We start from the raw sequence: 14,561 nt of genomic DNA, 5'->3' as shown, positions 1-14,561 counted from the left end.
CCATGTGTGCTGGCTGGAAGAGTGCGAGAAGAAAAAAAAAAAGACAATGAAATAGGTTTTTTAAATATAAATAAACATACGAGTATAAACAATAATATAGAATTAAATAAAGTATATGAATAATAAATATATAATACCAAAAAATGGCAAAAGAAGCAAAATGAGTTTTGAAAAAATGCTAACACACCGAGATAAACTGTTCCATCCTTTATTAAACATAGCTTGCAAGTGATAAATATTACAAAGTTATTTCCTCCAAAATTAGCTTATTTTTTTTTTTCGGTCAATGCATAATTGTTGTTAATCAACCGGCAGTAATCAAACAGCTTTTTTTTTTTTTATCTCCATTTTAGACAGTTAAATATCAAGGATGTGCAAAAGGTCTGGATTAATGTTCTAAATGAAAATAAAAACTTGACAAAAAGCACTTCTTATCCTTGACTAAAATCAATAATCGTTTAAGCCAATATCCAGTACTTTACTTTTTTTATTTTCCTTTTTTTTTTTAAACTGTACACATTTTTAATTATTCATAGTTTTCTTTTATGAACGGATTTCAACATATTGCCATTTGCTTTAAAATTCAAACTGGGTAAATTGCAGCTAAGTCTACTTAAAAAATATTTGAAACTTCAGATGAAATTTAGAAAATCCAAAAGAAATGATGACCCAAAACCTGCTCTCCCATTTCAACAACAACAACAACAAAAAAAAGACTCTTAACTTTCAACAAATGAAAATCGGGGAGAGGAAAAATTGCAGAAAAGAAGAAAAGAAAATTGAAGAGAGACGTAAACCCCAGCATTAGAACTCCAGAAAAGCTGATTGTCCAGTCAGAGAATTATGGACAGAGATTCCATGACATTAACCGTGTAAAAGTATATCTAATAATGTCACAAACCTTAGAATCAAAACTTGCATGTGTGCAAATTGTCCATTTTTTGTCTTGTGATTTAAAGGCTGAAGGCAATAAGCATTGGAACAGTCAAAAACAATCAAACAAAACATTTTTTTCTTCATCGTATACAATGTATACAATCTTCCATGAAAAAAAAAATAATAATAAGAGCATTGTGTTTTTTTTTTCCCCAAGAAAGAAAAATGGGATATCCCGAGGAAAGTTTGTACTTTAAGCAACAGAAAACAAATGTACACAATCTCCCCTGTAGGGTTTTCTGCACCCAGTTATTTAACTAAACGTAATGTTATTGAGCGCTAGCATGCTTTGATTTTACATTTATGATGAACGCTTTGGATTTGGTCAAGTGAGGGGTAATACTGTCAAATGTTTCATCCAGTCCATGTTCTGTAAAGATCAACACTTGGTGTGGGACATTAGAGAAAGAAACTTATTCACCGAACAGCTACAGAACTTCAATGTTTGAAATAAAAAGCCAAAATCAAATAAAAGAGAGGTAACAAAAAAAAGTAACATACGAGACTGTCCCATCATGTCTCAGTCCAAAGACTACAGAATGGATCAAACGCTCCACCAGAACAATGAACTTTTTTTTTTCGTCTGCAAATACTACATACTACAAAAACGCACAGCCGGGGAGAAAATGCATCTAAAGAGCTCATTCAAAAACAAGAGAAGTATAATCCCATACATTTTGCACATTTGTTACACAATAATACACAGTGATCACAAAACAAAATGACAAGCTTCACAATATTCATGGCTTTTTGTTTGCTTTTCTACACAATATACAACCATTTTAATTTCATTTCATTATTTTTAATTCAAGGGAGAAAAAAAAAAAGCATATGTACAATAAGTCATTATTACTTCTGACCTAGCAAATATCGTGTCATCATCTGTTCATACATTTTTTTTTGTTTGATTAAATTTGATTTTTTTTCTCCTTTTTACTTTTTTTTCTTTTTTTTTTTAAGAAACAGCTGAAATTAAACAACCAAACAAAAATGGAACTTAATTGAGGCGTCAAAAGGAAGTTCAACTTCAAAATCCATCTTTCTCGTAAATATATGAACACAGGTATATGGATGCATCTAATATAGTCTACAAGAGAGAGCAGGAGAGAGAAATGAGTTACTATAAACACCCTACGTTCATTTCAAATAAAACAACAAAAAACATTACAGACCATAAAATTGGAGCAAAGATAAAATCAACCCCTTAATATCAAAGATTGAACAGAATGACTAAAGGGGACTGATTTACCAGAAGAAAAAAAAAATAATGTAAACATCCTATTATCTAATATTGCACCTGAAAATTTAATCCAAGGTAGCTTCAAAATTCTTTTGTTCAAAAGTTGCATCGTTCCACCACAAATCAGTGGCATTATACAGGACATAAACACAAAAAACAAAATCAAACTGCAAGGATCAGTGTCCACACACATGACAGAAAAACGCATGTGCATGGATTTATTTCCATTTATTCACCATCGAACACATAATCGCTTTCAAATTTCTCGGCTATTAAACATGACCTGCATGACAGACCTCAAAGTCTGATTTCCAAAAGAAACAAAAACCGTGTCATGGTGAATGTTTAGGCTGGGGGTTAATGTTAAGTGCTCAACTTCTTGTCAACAAGCAGATGTTAAACCCTTTGAAAGCCATTTGTGATCCACGTTTCCAAAACATGGAGCAATACCTCACTAACGGAGAACGAAATCTGACCAAAAGATAACCGCGAGTCCAACCAGAATGCAAAATCATCCTGCGCAGAATCCCTAATACTGCATATTGACTAAACACTGCTTATATTGTGACCATAATTCAAACGCCTCCGGGTTATGTCTACTGAAACATAAACGTGGACCATAACGTGGGTTTGAAAAACCGGACTCTTTCGGGAAAAAATTAAATGCACCCTGCACGACGCACAAAAAGTCTTTCTCCCAGCTCTCTCCGAGACATCCGATGGCATCCATACCTTAAGATCCTGTGCGCTGAAACATTCGTGTCCTCTTTTACTTAACCATTTGTTTCGTTTTTTTCAATTATTAAGAAAAGTGCTCCTCCATAACGAGGCATCTCTTGTGCATTGCTTTAACACGATGATTGATCCTCGTCAATGCTTTCTGTTAAAACTCACGTTAACAATCTACGCATAAACCATTTTTCCAATAACTCCGCCTATTTGCCATTTCAATGATTATCGTCTCCGGTGGCAAGTACCTTTAAGATACGTGGCCAATTCAGATGGAGACGTCGCCCGATTAAGATAAAAAGAACGAAACCGTAAAGACGGGGAGAAAAAAAAAAAAGATCAAAAACACCCAAGCAGAAACACAAATCAAAAGGGAGACAAAGTTCATGATGATGGGACTCTCTTGCTTCATTCTTTGCTGTGCAGTGAAACGCACCGTCACCACAAACAAAGTTACATGACATCACTGCATCCTGTGAAAGTGAAGGCATTGAGAGACACGGGCGAGATCCTGTTCGTGGGCGCATGCACTCCAATTTTACAGTTCTCTCTGGACATTCGGCATCAGGAGACTCGTCCGTGCTAGTGCAGGTCCCATTTCCCTGTGGCCTTCTCAAGGCAGAACCAACATTGACTAGATCAGCAGCGCTCTGCATAAGGATCAATCTGATCAATGTACACGAGTCTGTCTCGCTCTTCCTGAACCAGAAGGTTCTTGGAGGACTCTGTAGTTTCCAAGCGTGTAACGCTACAACGATTCTGCTCTCTCTATCTCAGGTAAGAACGCTTTAACCATTCCAACTTCGAAACTGAACATATACGACATGAGAGAGAATGAGTCGAACTTTACAGGGGCGACCGAGGGAGGAAGCTTTCAAATGAACCAAAAAAAAAAACACCGCGCTTTTATATTTTTAAGTGACCCTGGAATCTGACATCCCCCCTCTGCAAAGAAAAACATAAGGGTAAGAACATAAAAAGATGCAAAAAAACACTAAACCTACGAATAAAGTGTAATATAAGTAACTGTAACAGAAGCAACAATAATACTAATAATAATAATAACTGTGATAATAATAGAAGTAGCAATAACAACAGCAATAATAAGTCGAGATAACAATAAAGAGCTTTGCTATAGTAGGAAACCGAAGTTTGAGATGCACGGACAGTCTGGTGTTTACAGTCTGACTGATTGAGCTGTTCTTATGGGTTAGTTGGGTAGGCACACGGACAGGCACTGCATGCGATGGGGTGATGGTGTGCGTGTGTATGTGGTGGGGATGTTCTGATGTAGAACAGAGGGGCGGTGGGGCGTCCGAAAGGGGGATCTGCAGTCCCGTCAGGGCTCATTTCTGCCCGGTGATGGACTGGGATATGGAGCGTGGGGGAATCATGTCGAGCAGATACTCCCGCTGACGGTCCGCTAGGCTGGATGCCTTGTGGCCCCCGATGGCTCCTGGATTTAGATAGGCAATATTCAGACCTGCGATAGAGAGGGGCCGGGGAAATTCAAGTAAATAAGAAAAAAGATAAGAAGTTTAAAAGGTTGAAAAAAAGAGGTGCTTTACAAAATAGAGTTTGTGACATGAACTGGAAGAATGACAAAAACAAATTTGGCTGAGAAATCATCCCCAAAAAAAGATTATTTGAAGTCATTATTGTGTTAAATTAGAAAATCATAAAATAGACATGACAAAAATTAGCTTTAGAAAGGTTTTCTTTTTTTCACACTTTTAATTTGTATACATTTTAGAAACATTCTAAAAACATAATAGAAATCACAGATAAGTACGTTTCAAAACAAGGAAAATCTTTAAAGAAAAGATGTTAGACCTTCACTAACTTTAAATCTATTTTATTAACTCATCCTTTTTTAATAACATCCTAAAACTCTATAAATCATTAGTTCCAGCCATTGTTCACTTGATGAGAGTGTTGACTTTCACGGCTTTATTATAATTCTATGTCCGGCGCAGCCTACTTTTATGATGAATTTTATATTTTCCTTCATCTTCAACACTATTGCATAGCACTTTCTCTGCTAATTGTATTCTAGTCAGTCTACTTGGTGTCCAACAGCATAATCAATGAGTTGAGACTGGACCCCAGGGGTGGATGAATGTCAGTTTAACAAAATGTGATTCCATAATTAATCCTTAACCCATACGACATTTCCTGACCATGCCATTTCAAAATCATGTAATTAAGGTATGCTGTGCATTCCTAATTAAACGGCATCATCTTACCAGGGATGTTGTAGATCTGCCTGCGGCTGTCATGCTGAGCCCGACTGCTGCTGCTGGTGCTGCTGCTGCCACAGCGCTTGCTTGTCATATCCAGCAGCCCACTGGCCACTGAGAGCTGGGAGGCCTGGGCGAAGTTAGAGAGGACACCTCGTGCTGAGCTGGACAGACCCCGCTGCAGAGCGGCCTGAGGCTGGGGAGTCTGAAATAGAAAATGAGGGAGAATCAGCGTTAAATTTCATGACACCTCTTTGTACCATTAAACTGATTAAAATCTGTGATTAGCTGAAGGGCCAGAATGAAACAGCCATTTCAAAATCCATAAAAATGGTCTCATGAGATCCTATTATTTGTACACAATGAGAGTGTGCACCTGTCGGAGGGCATGGTGTCGGATCAAGGTCTCCGCTTTGCTCACGCTGGGCACAGTCTGGGCGGAGCTGGGGGACAGAGCAGCCTGCTGCTGCAACCTCTGCTCTATTTCCTGAATGGACAGAGACAGAAACAGGAAGTCAGCAAACAGTTACAGAAACTACAAGCTAGCAGTGTCAGTTGCAATGTCAGCAAAAGTCAATACTGCTACTACCACCACTTCTACTACTAAAAATAGCCGGTTTTCATTAATAAATAATAAAATTATATATTATTTGTATAATTTACTTGTCCTGATTAATTACTTCTATTTGAAGCAAATGTTAAATAACAAATCAATAAAAGAGATTATGTCAGTTTTTTTATTATTATTATTTGTTAATATTTCAATCATTATTATATATTTTTTTCAAATAAAGCATTATGCTTTGTAGCTTACCAATGTTATTTGAATATTATTTACAGTATATCCTATAATATTATTAATTAATATTTTAGATCAGCTTATATAAAGTATGTAAAAATTTCAGTTTTACTTTGAGCTTTTTTATTTTAAATTTAATACTTCATCATAAAGGTGAAGTTTGTAATGTTATGCTTAAATACATTCGTTTTTGCAAGGGTTGTTTTAAAAATACGCTGTTTTTTTTAATTCCGCTAGGTGGCGCTAGAAGCACAATAACTGCATACTCCACCTACATACTTTTACTCATTTCAATTAGTTGCTGGAGCAACATTTTACATTTTCCTTTAAGTTTTTTTTTCTATTAAACGACTTTTAATCATTTTAATTTTAGTTAACAATAACACCAGTGTAGCAAACTAGTTTGTGGTGTACTGAAACTCAACGTTTAAGAAGAATTTCTTCATTCAAATGTTGGACATCAAACTCTATCATCAGTAAACTAAAACCTCAAGATACCGACTGACCTGTTCTTGCTGCAGAGCCTTAACGAAAGCGTTCTTGAGCCTATTGGTGTGCTCTGCCTTCAAGGCCTTCTTCTGATTGGACGTCATGCACTGCTCACAGAGAATGCGACCACTTTTCTCCTGCTTCCAGTGTGGGGTAAAGTCAGTCCTGCACTGGGCACAGAAGAACGGCTCCACGTGTGGCAGTGACCCCCGCATTTTACCTAGCAAAAGCAGAAAACATGAGTTTAGTGATTGAGCAGAATTAGAACTTCAATACATAAACTGAAATTGCAATATGGTCTTTTTGCAATTATTAAACCAAATTCGCTCACTTCACTTTTAGGTCAAGTGTGAATGGTCTAAAACGGTTTCCACTTGCACAACTTAAGTAAAACATTTGAACATGAGACCGGCTGTTTATATGTGTTTTTTGTCTTTTTTTGATCTTAGCATTAGATTATCATATGGAAATTCATATGGCAATATGATTTTTTCTAGTTTAGGCCATATTGTGCAGGCCTACTGTGCAAGGTGTTTGTGTGGATTCCTCTTGCTCCTACCCTGACTATCAATGACACTCTGCACGACCTCCTCCAGCCCCACCATGTAGATGAACTCCGAGTTGGCAGCAGAGGGCAGGAAGTGCAGCAGGGGCGCTGGAGGTTTAGGTGGAGGTATCTCCAGCAGGGTCTTCTCCAGCTGCTTGCGGAGGGCCAGTTTAGCGGCTGCTTGGCTGCTGGCCTGGTCGTTCAGAGAAGCCACACTGGAGGCACTGGAAAGGGTGGAGGGGCTGACGGCACCAACCCCACTCACACCCACCCCGACACCAGCTGCTCCTGCTGCCTGCATGTGTGCCAAGTTCATGTAGATAGCTGAGGACGAGCCTGAGCGCTGCGAGACCCCCACCTGCTGGCTGGCAGCCTGCATCACACAAAGCAAAAGGGCAAATCATCAGTAACCCACATAATCCATTTTTATGAATGATTCATGTTGCAGCTGGGCGATGTATTGAATATACAACATATTCGATATGATTTTGTTGGCGATATAAAACTAAACAACACTATAAATATTGCTGTGATTTAATGCACAATTTTTATTCGCCTATTAAGCTGAGGCCCGTTCCAGTTGGCTTGTTTTATGCACCATCCTAAGGAAGAGATGTTTTAAAACAGGATTTAAACATCAGGAGAAAAAGAATAAAAATAAAGACCTTTGATTCATCTTTCAAACTGTGCACTTGGATACATGGGTTCAAACACTTGTTCAAAATTATAGAAAACTTTAAAATATTTAAGTGTTCACAGATATACAAACACTAATGTTAATGTTGAAGTAAAAAAAAATATATATACAGGGAAATTAATGGTCATACTTTATTTTAAGGTCCAGTTCTCACCATTAATAAACCATTAACTATGACTTTTGCCTCAATAAACTCCTAATTTGCTGCTTATTAATAGTTAGTAAGGCAGTTGTTAAGTTAAGTTAGGTGTTGGGTAGGATTAGACATGTAGAATATGATCATGCAGAACATGTGCTTTATAAGCACTAATAAACAGCCAATATGTTAATAATAAGCACGCTTATAAGCAACTAGTTAAAAGTGAGAATTGGTCCCTATATTAAATTGTTACCAAATTATAATTACATATTCTGTGTAAGTACGAAGATATTTACACACACACACACAACTATTTAGACATTTTGGGTCGGCAAGATATTTTTAGGTTTCTGAAAGATGTTCACTAACGCTGTATTCATTTGATCAAAATACAGTAAGAACAGTCAATACTGTAAAATATTATCACAGCTTAAAGTTTAATTATTAAATAATTTAAAAATATAAATTGAATTTAGTGATGGCAAAGCTGAATTTCAGCAGACATTATTCTTCTTTCATTGTTCAAGAAACATTTCCTGCTCTTATCAATGTTGAAAACGGTTGTGCTGCTAAATATTTTTGTGAAAACTGATACATTTTTCAGGATTCTTTCAATAGAACGTTAAAAAGAACAACATTTATTTGAATCAGAAATCTTTTGAACATATTATACTATTTTTGCTGTCACTTTTGATATCCTACCACAAACCTTTTCAACATATATACTTTGTCAAAAGACTGAAAACGCTTTTGCTATATCATTTAGCCCTAGTTCATGACTTCAGCATTTTGAAATAGACCAGTAATAAATACATTGAGAAAAGTACAAATGAATCACAGCAACTCCCAGAATAGATCCTGACCTTTAGAAGAAGAAGAAAAAAAAAAAAAAAAAAAGCAACAACAAAAACATGTGGACCGTTCACATTGTATAATTGTTTTAAAAGTTCAATATCAATAAATTGCAGGGAGGAAACCCTCAAACTAATGGCTGTGAGCTTGACTGTTTGACCGTACCTGCTGATAGCTCACTGCGTTACCCAAACCACCTGTGGAGGAGCGGCCCATGCCAGGCTTGGAGGGCACTCTCTGACCCTGAAGCTGGGCAGGATTGGGTGCAATAACCCGCTGTGACATCATCATTGGGGGCAAAGATGCATTGGCAGCAGACCGGATTACTGTGTGGCCCTGAGGGGAAAAAAAAACACATTCAGAATTATTAATAACTCCGCAATGCACTGCATGAACACTAGATGTCAGCAGACACTGTATATCAGCTTACACAGTGTTGACATCAAATGCTTTGTTTGTACCCAACAGATGGACCGTAATTAAAAATGGTAACTAGTATCAATCTATACAGTTATGCGGATCTTAAGGTGCTGCTCCCATGGCAACCAACAGCAGGCTCTAACATGTTCAGACTAATGTGTGCAACATAACGAGGAGTATCCATGTGCATTGTGCTCATGCTTGAAATCATCAGTAATACATGTATGGGCAAGGAAAAAGGAAAGGCATACACTGGTGTGCATAAACCCCCATGTACCTGTGCAGTGCGCAGGCTCTGAGGCTCAGATGAGTGCATGCCGGGCCGGACGGGTAGTTTCCCGAGCCCCTGAGAGCTGTGCATGGGTGACGGCTGCACTGATGACGGGGCATTCTGGACCACCGGCACCTGAAGAGAGAAATGTGTGCTTTATCAAAAACTCATGTCCAGAGATTCATTAGAACTTAAAACTACAAAAAAACACACAATGTATTAGTGGAACTCCAGCACCATTTTTCAATGTTAAAGCTGCTGTGCGACTTCCACCAATTGGAAGCAGAAAAATAGGTATTGTTTTGAATTTAACTAACTGTTTGGGATTTTTTTTTTCTTTTTGATCCAAGCACTTCCCTTATAGATTGTTCAACAAACAGGTAATCCTGTCACGAACGCACTCATTGAGGTTTCTGACGTTTATTTTTTTATTTTTACACAGCCCAGTGAGGTCATACAGATAATTGTGACACCTTACACTTATTTCGCAAAAATGAGAGGTAGACTTTATGTATAAAACATACCAAACATATGATTAGCGTATTCATCTATCATGCGATTTTACATACTAGGGCATTTCAAGAAGCATAATACATAAATCAAATAATAAAGTTATTACTACTGTGCAATGCATGTCCATAAACAATGCATTACCATGTATAATAATAATAATAACAAATAAATGCTGTGGTTAAAAAGACTGTAATAATAATACAAATTGCTGTATGCCTCAGTAGCACCAAATTTTCATCTTCCAGCTTAAGAGCAAGCCTAACATGATCCGTGCAGAGTGGGTTGTGGCACTTGCATGTCATACAAGAGTGAGTGTCTATGGGCTGTTCCTGCATCTAGACAGACACTGAGTTGAGAAGCTAAGACAAAACCTCTCAATGGCACAGTACATGGACAAACATTACACAGAGCTTTGATATGGTATCTGAGGTTATGGCTGCCCGTCTCGCTCCCTGTTACCCTATTTCACCCCCGCTAGCAACTAGCGTCCTTTCAACAATAAAACGATTTACCTTGACAGTTTTTCCTGGCATTAATATAACACTCAGCTGGACACGAGGGGAGGTTATTTTGCTTGGTGCTAAAACAGTGAAGGTGAACAAGGTGTACAGAGGAACTGCAGTGGAGATGTAGAGTACAAATACAGGCAGATTTACAGCAATTCAACACTGCGACAATCAGTCAATGCTGATTTTTTTTCTTCTAAAATGCGGTCTCCAATTACAATTTAATATGCAGAGACAACTATGAGAAAGCCGATTGTGAGCTGATTTCACAGAAATCAGAACAGGATGTTCACAGTAAAATTTAGAAAATAGGATGTTAAAAGTAACTATACTCCAATTCAAAACGATACCAAAGGTATTTTTTTACTGCAGCAGTGTGACACAATTTAGCACACATGTGGCAAAAAGATTATTCATAACAAGAGGTCATAGCTCATGAATATTAACTAATTTGTAACGCTTCATAATTTGCTTGGCTAACTAAGTCATGTGACCTAATTCGTTTTCATGATCCGGGTCTTCACTATGGTAGAACTGTCTAAATTTGCAAACAGTTGCTGAATTAATCTGTAATTACAAATGAACTTCGCCGTCATGTTTTGCATCGACTTGCACACTATTAAGTTTGGAGTCAGTCAGACCAAAAATTCAGTAAAAATAGTAATATTGTAAAATTCTTCCTTTTAAATATAATTTAAAATTTAATTTATTCCTGTGATGCCAAATCTGCATTTTCAGCAGGTGCTACTCCAGTCTTAGAATGATAACATTCTGAAACCTCATGCAACACTAAGGCCCCGTTCACACTAGTGCGATTTCATTTTAAAGCGCCTAACTTTTGCTACGGTTACGCGTATTGTTTAAACTTTTCCATCGTTTTTGACCCTCGAAAACTGAGACTTTTGAAAACACTGCAGACCCCATTTTAGTTTGAAAACTCTGGGGTTGCATTTATTTCAGTGTAAACAGACCAAAACAGACACTTTGGCATGGCTGCCCACATTCCCTCTGCATATCCTTGACGACCGTGTAAACAATAACATCATGTGCACTGTTGTATATAGATATATAGGTAAATTCCCCATTTGATCAATCCAAGCACATAGACACATCCGCAAAATAAATATAAGGGAATCTTCCCATTCATATCTATGGCTGTACCTGCATGAATGGTCACATGACATGTGTTTTAGGTTGTGCAGTGTAGACTGAGATCGTTTCCGAAACGCAGCAGAAATGCCAATGTAGACGAGGATCATTTTTATTCTAAAACGCTGTTTTAAAACGAAAACGCACTAGTGTAACCGGGGCCTAATATGCTGATTTGCTGCTCAAGAAACATTTCTTATTATTAATGTTGAAAATGTTGTGCAGCTTAAAGTATTTGTGGAAATGGTGATACAATTTTTTAGGATTCTGAAATGAACAGACAGCTCAAAATAACATAATTCATTTGAAATGGTAATCTTGTTACATTGTTAATATCTTTACTGTCAGTTTAGAAAGATTTAACGCGTCCTTGCTGAATAAAAAAGAAAAACTAACAAAAACCTAAAATCCTTAAATTGTCTGCACTGTGTCTGTCACTCGACTTTGTTCTTGAACTGAAGGTAAAACTAAGGACATTAATAACTGTCTTTACATTTATTCTGAAAGATGAAGCTCACGATTATGTAAAGGGGTGTTAAATTTCCCACGAGTGCTTGTGGTGTTCAGCCAATTACAATGCAATGGGTCAGCTGGCCAATCAGAGCAGACTGCGCTTGTCAGAAGGAGGGACTTTGTAGAAAACTATGCATTGAGAGAGGCGGGGCATAGAGGACATAGAATAACATACAGTATTTGAACATTACAGTATCTTTTTTTTTTTTTTTACATTAAAGCATGCCAACATATTCTGTTACACCAAATACACAAAATAATGATCTTTAAAAAAAGCATCATATGACCCATTTAACTGCACTTAACGGGCACAGCGTTATGGCAGGTTTTCTCAATTCCAAAAAGTCTTCAACATGCCTGCCTATCCAATAAATATAATTCAAATTCACAACTGACAGAGTGTAGGGTTACTGGCCCAGCTGGCATCAAGCGTAGAGTAAGGCACAGGACATTGTGTATGGTTCTGACCTTTTGCACTACGTTCTCCTTCTGCATCTGACTCTGCCTCAGTTTCTTCAGGAGCACCAGCTTGGCTTCCTCCAGCCTGAGCTCCTCTCGGAGAGCTTTGATCATCTGCTGCCGCTCGTCGCCAGTCTTCCCCTGCAGAACAAACACACGAGAGATCAGCAACTCATTCAAAGGGTTTAATGGTGGGTAACCAACAACAGATGTGATTCCTCTATTGGAAGCTGCACCTTAAACATCTCCAGGTTGGCCTGATGCTGTTTCTCCTCAGGGTGAGGCGTGCTCCGGGGGCTGGACGCCTCGTTGTCTGATAAAATGATAACGTCTGGTGATGGAGTGCGTCGCTCTCGAACTAGATCGCTATGAAGGGCAAAAATAGTGGGATTTTTAGGAGCACCGTAAATAGTCATTTTTAAGGGAGTCCAGATAAAAATAAAACAAACACAAGGCCTAGCAACACCTGCAGGATAAAATCATTCAAGTATTATTTAATTTCACACCATACAGCAAAAACACTCAACTTCCCAGAATATCAGTTGTTTTTTTGTTTTTATAATCTGAAATGTGCTACAATTTACATTCCAAAGCGACTTACATAACACAATTATCTCCAAGCAAGCAAAACGATTGAACCCAAAGTACATGAGCCCAAGTTTATTTATACAACTCATTTTCCTGACACTTGTAGTTTCAGGTTTTTTTTTTTTATTATATATATATATATGTGAGTGTGCGTGTATGTGTGTGTATATAGTTTTTTATTTAAATAAAAGAAAACCAAGGGGGGGGGGGACCCTAAAAAACTTAAATAAAAAAATACAGAAATAAAAAATTATTCACAGCATTAACAAAAAAAAATACAAAAATAGCGCTTAATAACATTACATGTAAAGGTTTTGTTGCGGAGAAAGTGGAACTATGAATTTTTAAGAGCTTATTATATTTATAAACATTGCATTTTATTAACCGGTATTTCTGAACATAATAAAACTGGACTAATACACAGATGAATGTGCAATTTATTTTCCGGAAAATACGGTATTCATTTCAACAAACAGATGTTGAACGATCTCCCGAAACCTCACCTCCTTCTGGCACTCATGTCCACTGGCTCATCCACTATGTTTTCCTTCCCATTCTTACTTGGACCTCCATGGCCCCCGACTCTCAAACTTCCATTCATCTTCTCCTCGTAGGCCACAGCGCCCATCAGCCCCTGGCTGCCCCCGGGCCCTTTGCCCTCTGCCATGGCTGCCGCCACCGCCGCCCCCTCCAAAGCGGCCAGATCCTTGCGTTTGAGGAGGGCGAGCATCTTAAGCCTCTCCATGGCCTCGTGACCCTCCATCTTCAGGCGCTTGGCCAGTGCCTCGTCCCGCTCATCTTGCGCCTCCAGACCCCGCTTCAGCAGGTTCAGCCTCAACGCCTCCTCAGACATCCGCTCCATCCTGTCAGCGACACGGAGAGAGAGAACAGTTGAGAACAAATGCTTTTAATCACCCATAGTAGATCAAATAAATAATAAAATCATTGAACTTTAAACAACTTGGGGCAATATTTACTTGATAAATATTAATAAGAAGTTAACATTTAAACAAAAATACATGCACGGTGTTCAAGAGTACATTCATTTTCACAGCTGTATCAAGAGATTTTACGGCTACCGGTATCAAATACCGAAATTTCGGTATCGTGGCAGCCCTAATCTGTGGGAATCAGTACAAATTCCCCTGCTTGAGACCAATGCAAATCACTTAATTATTCTTTTACAGCGAAAGAGCTGAGAGCAAGTGCGAGAGAGTGAGAGAGATCTACTATGACTCCTCACACGCCCACAGACTTAACAGAGCCATTAGTCTGCCTCGTGCTGAGGCTGTGGACTACAGTGCTCGAGAACCAAGGCCTCTCCAGGCTTAATTGATAAATTACATGATCATTACATACAAATCAGTGTAACTTCCATGGTTTGACTGAGGAAATTTGCTTGGGCTGCTAGTAGAGAGGGTCTCCCTACCTCACATTCAGCACCCGTTACAACAAGAGTGATTTCTGAGTGCAC

At 38.1% G+C, this 14,561-nt stretch overlaps 1 protein-coding gene across 2 annotated transcripts in view; it reads right to left on the bottom strand.

Moving 5' to 3' along the window:
- Window positions 1-192: 192 nt before the first annotated feature.
- gatad2b (GATA zinc finger domain containing 2B) overlaps window positions 193-14,561 on the bottom strand; it is a 38,046-nt gene continuing 23,677 nt past the window's right edge. For both annotated transcript variants that reach the window (XM_052584773.1, XM_052584774.1), the window contains 10 exons: window positions 13,591-13,950; window positions 12,736-12,865; window positions 12,509-12,640; window positions 9,366-9,494; window positions 8,834-9,004; window positions 6,993-7,353; window positions 6,451-6,653; window positions 5,522-5,632; window positions 5,152-5,350; window positions 193-4,388 (listed from right to left, as the gene is read on the bottom strand). In XM_052584773.1, coding sequence (XP_052440733.1) covers window positions 4,252-4,388; window positions 5,152-5,350; window positions 5,522-5,632; window positions 6,451-6,653; window positions 6,993-7,353; window positions 8,834-9,004; window positions 9,366-9,494; window positions 12,509-12,640; window positions 12,736-12,865; window positions 13,591-13,949 — 1,932 coding nt within the window. In that variant the 5' untranslated portion in view covers window position 13,950 and the 3' untranslated portion in view covers window positions 193-4,251. The remainder of the gene's footprint in view (window positions 4,389-5,151; window positions 5,351-5,521; window positions 5,633-6,450; window positions 6,654-6,992; window positions 7,354-8,833; window positions 9,005-9,365; window positions 9,495-12,508; window positions 12,641-12,735; window positions 12,866-13,590; window positions 13,951-14,561) is intronic.

The sequence above is a fragment of the Carassius gibelio genome, chromosome B19 (genome assembly GCF_023724105.1).
Source record: "Carassius gibelio isolate Cgi1373 ecotype wild population from Czech Republic chromosome B19, carGib1.2-hapl.c, whole genome shotgun sequence".
Classification (NCBI taxonomy): domain Eukaryota; kingdom Metazoa; phylum Chordata; class Actinopteri; order Cypriniformes; family Cyprinidae; genus Carassius; species Carassius gibelio.
The sequence above is the reverse complement of the archived record's forward strand: the minus strand, read 5'-3'. Positions and strand labels throughout refer to the sequence as shown.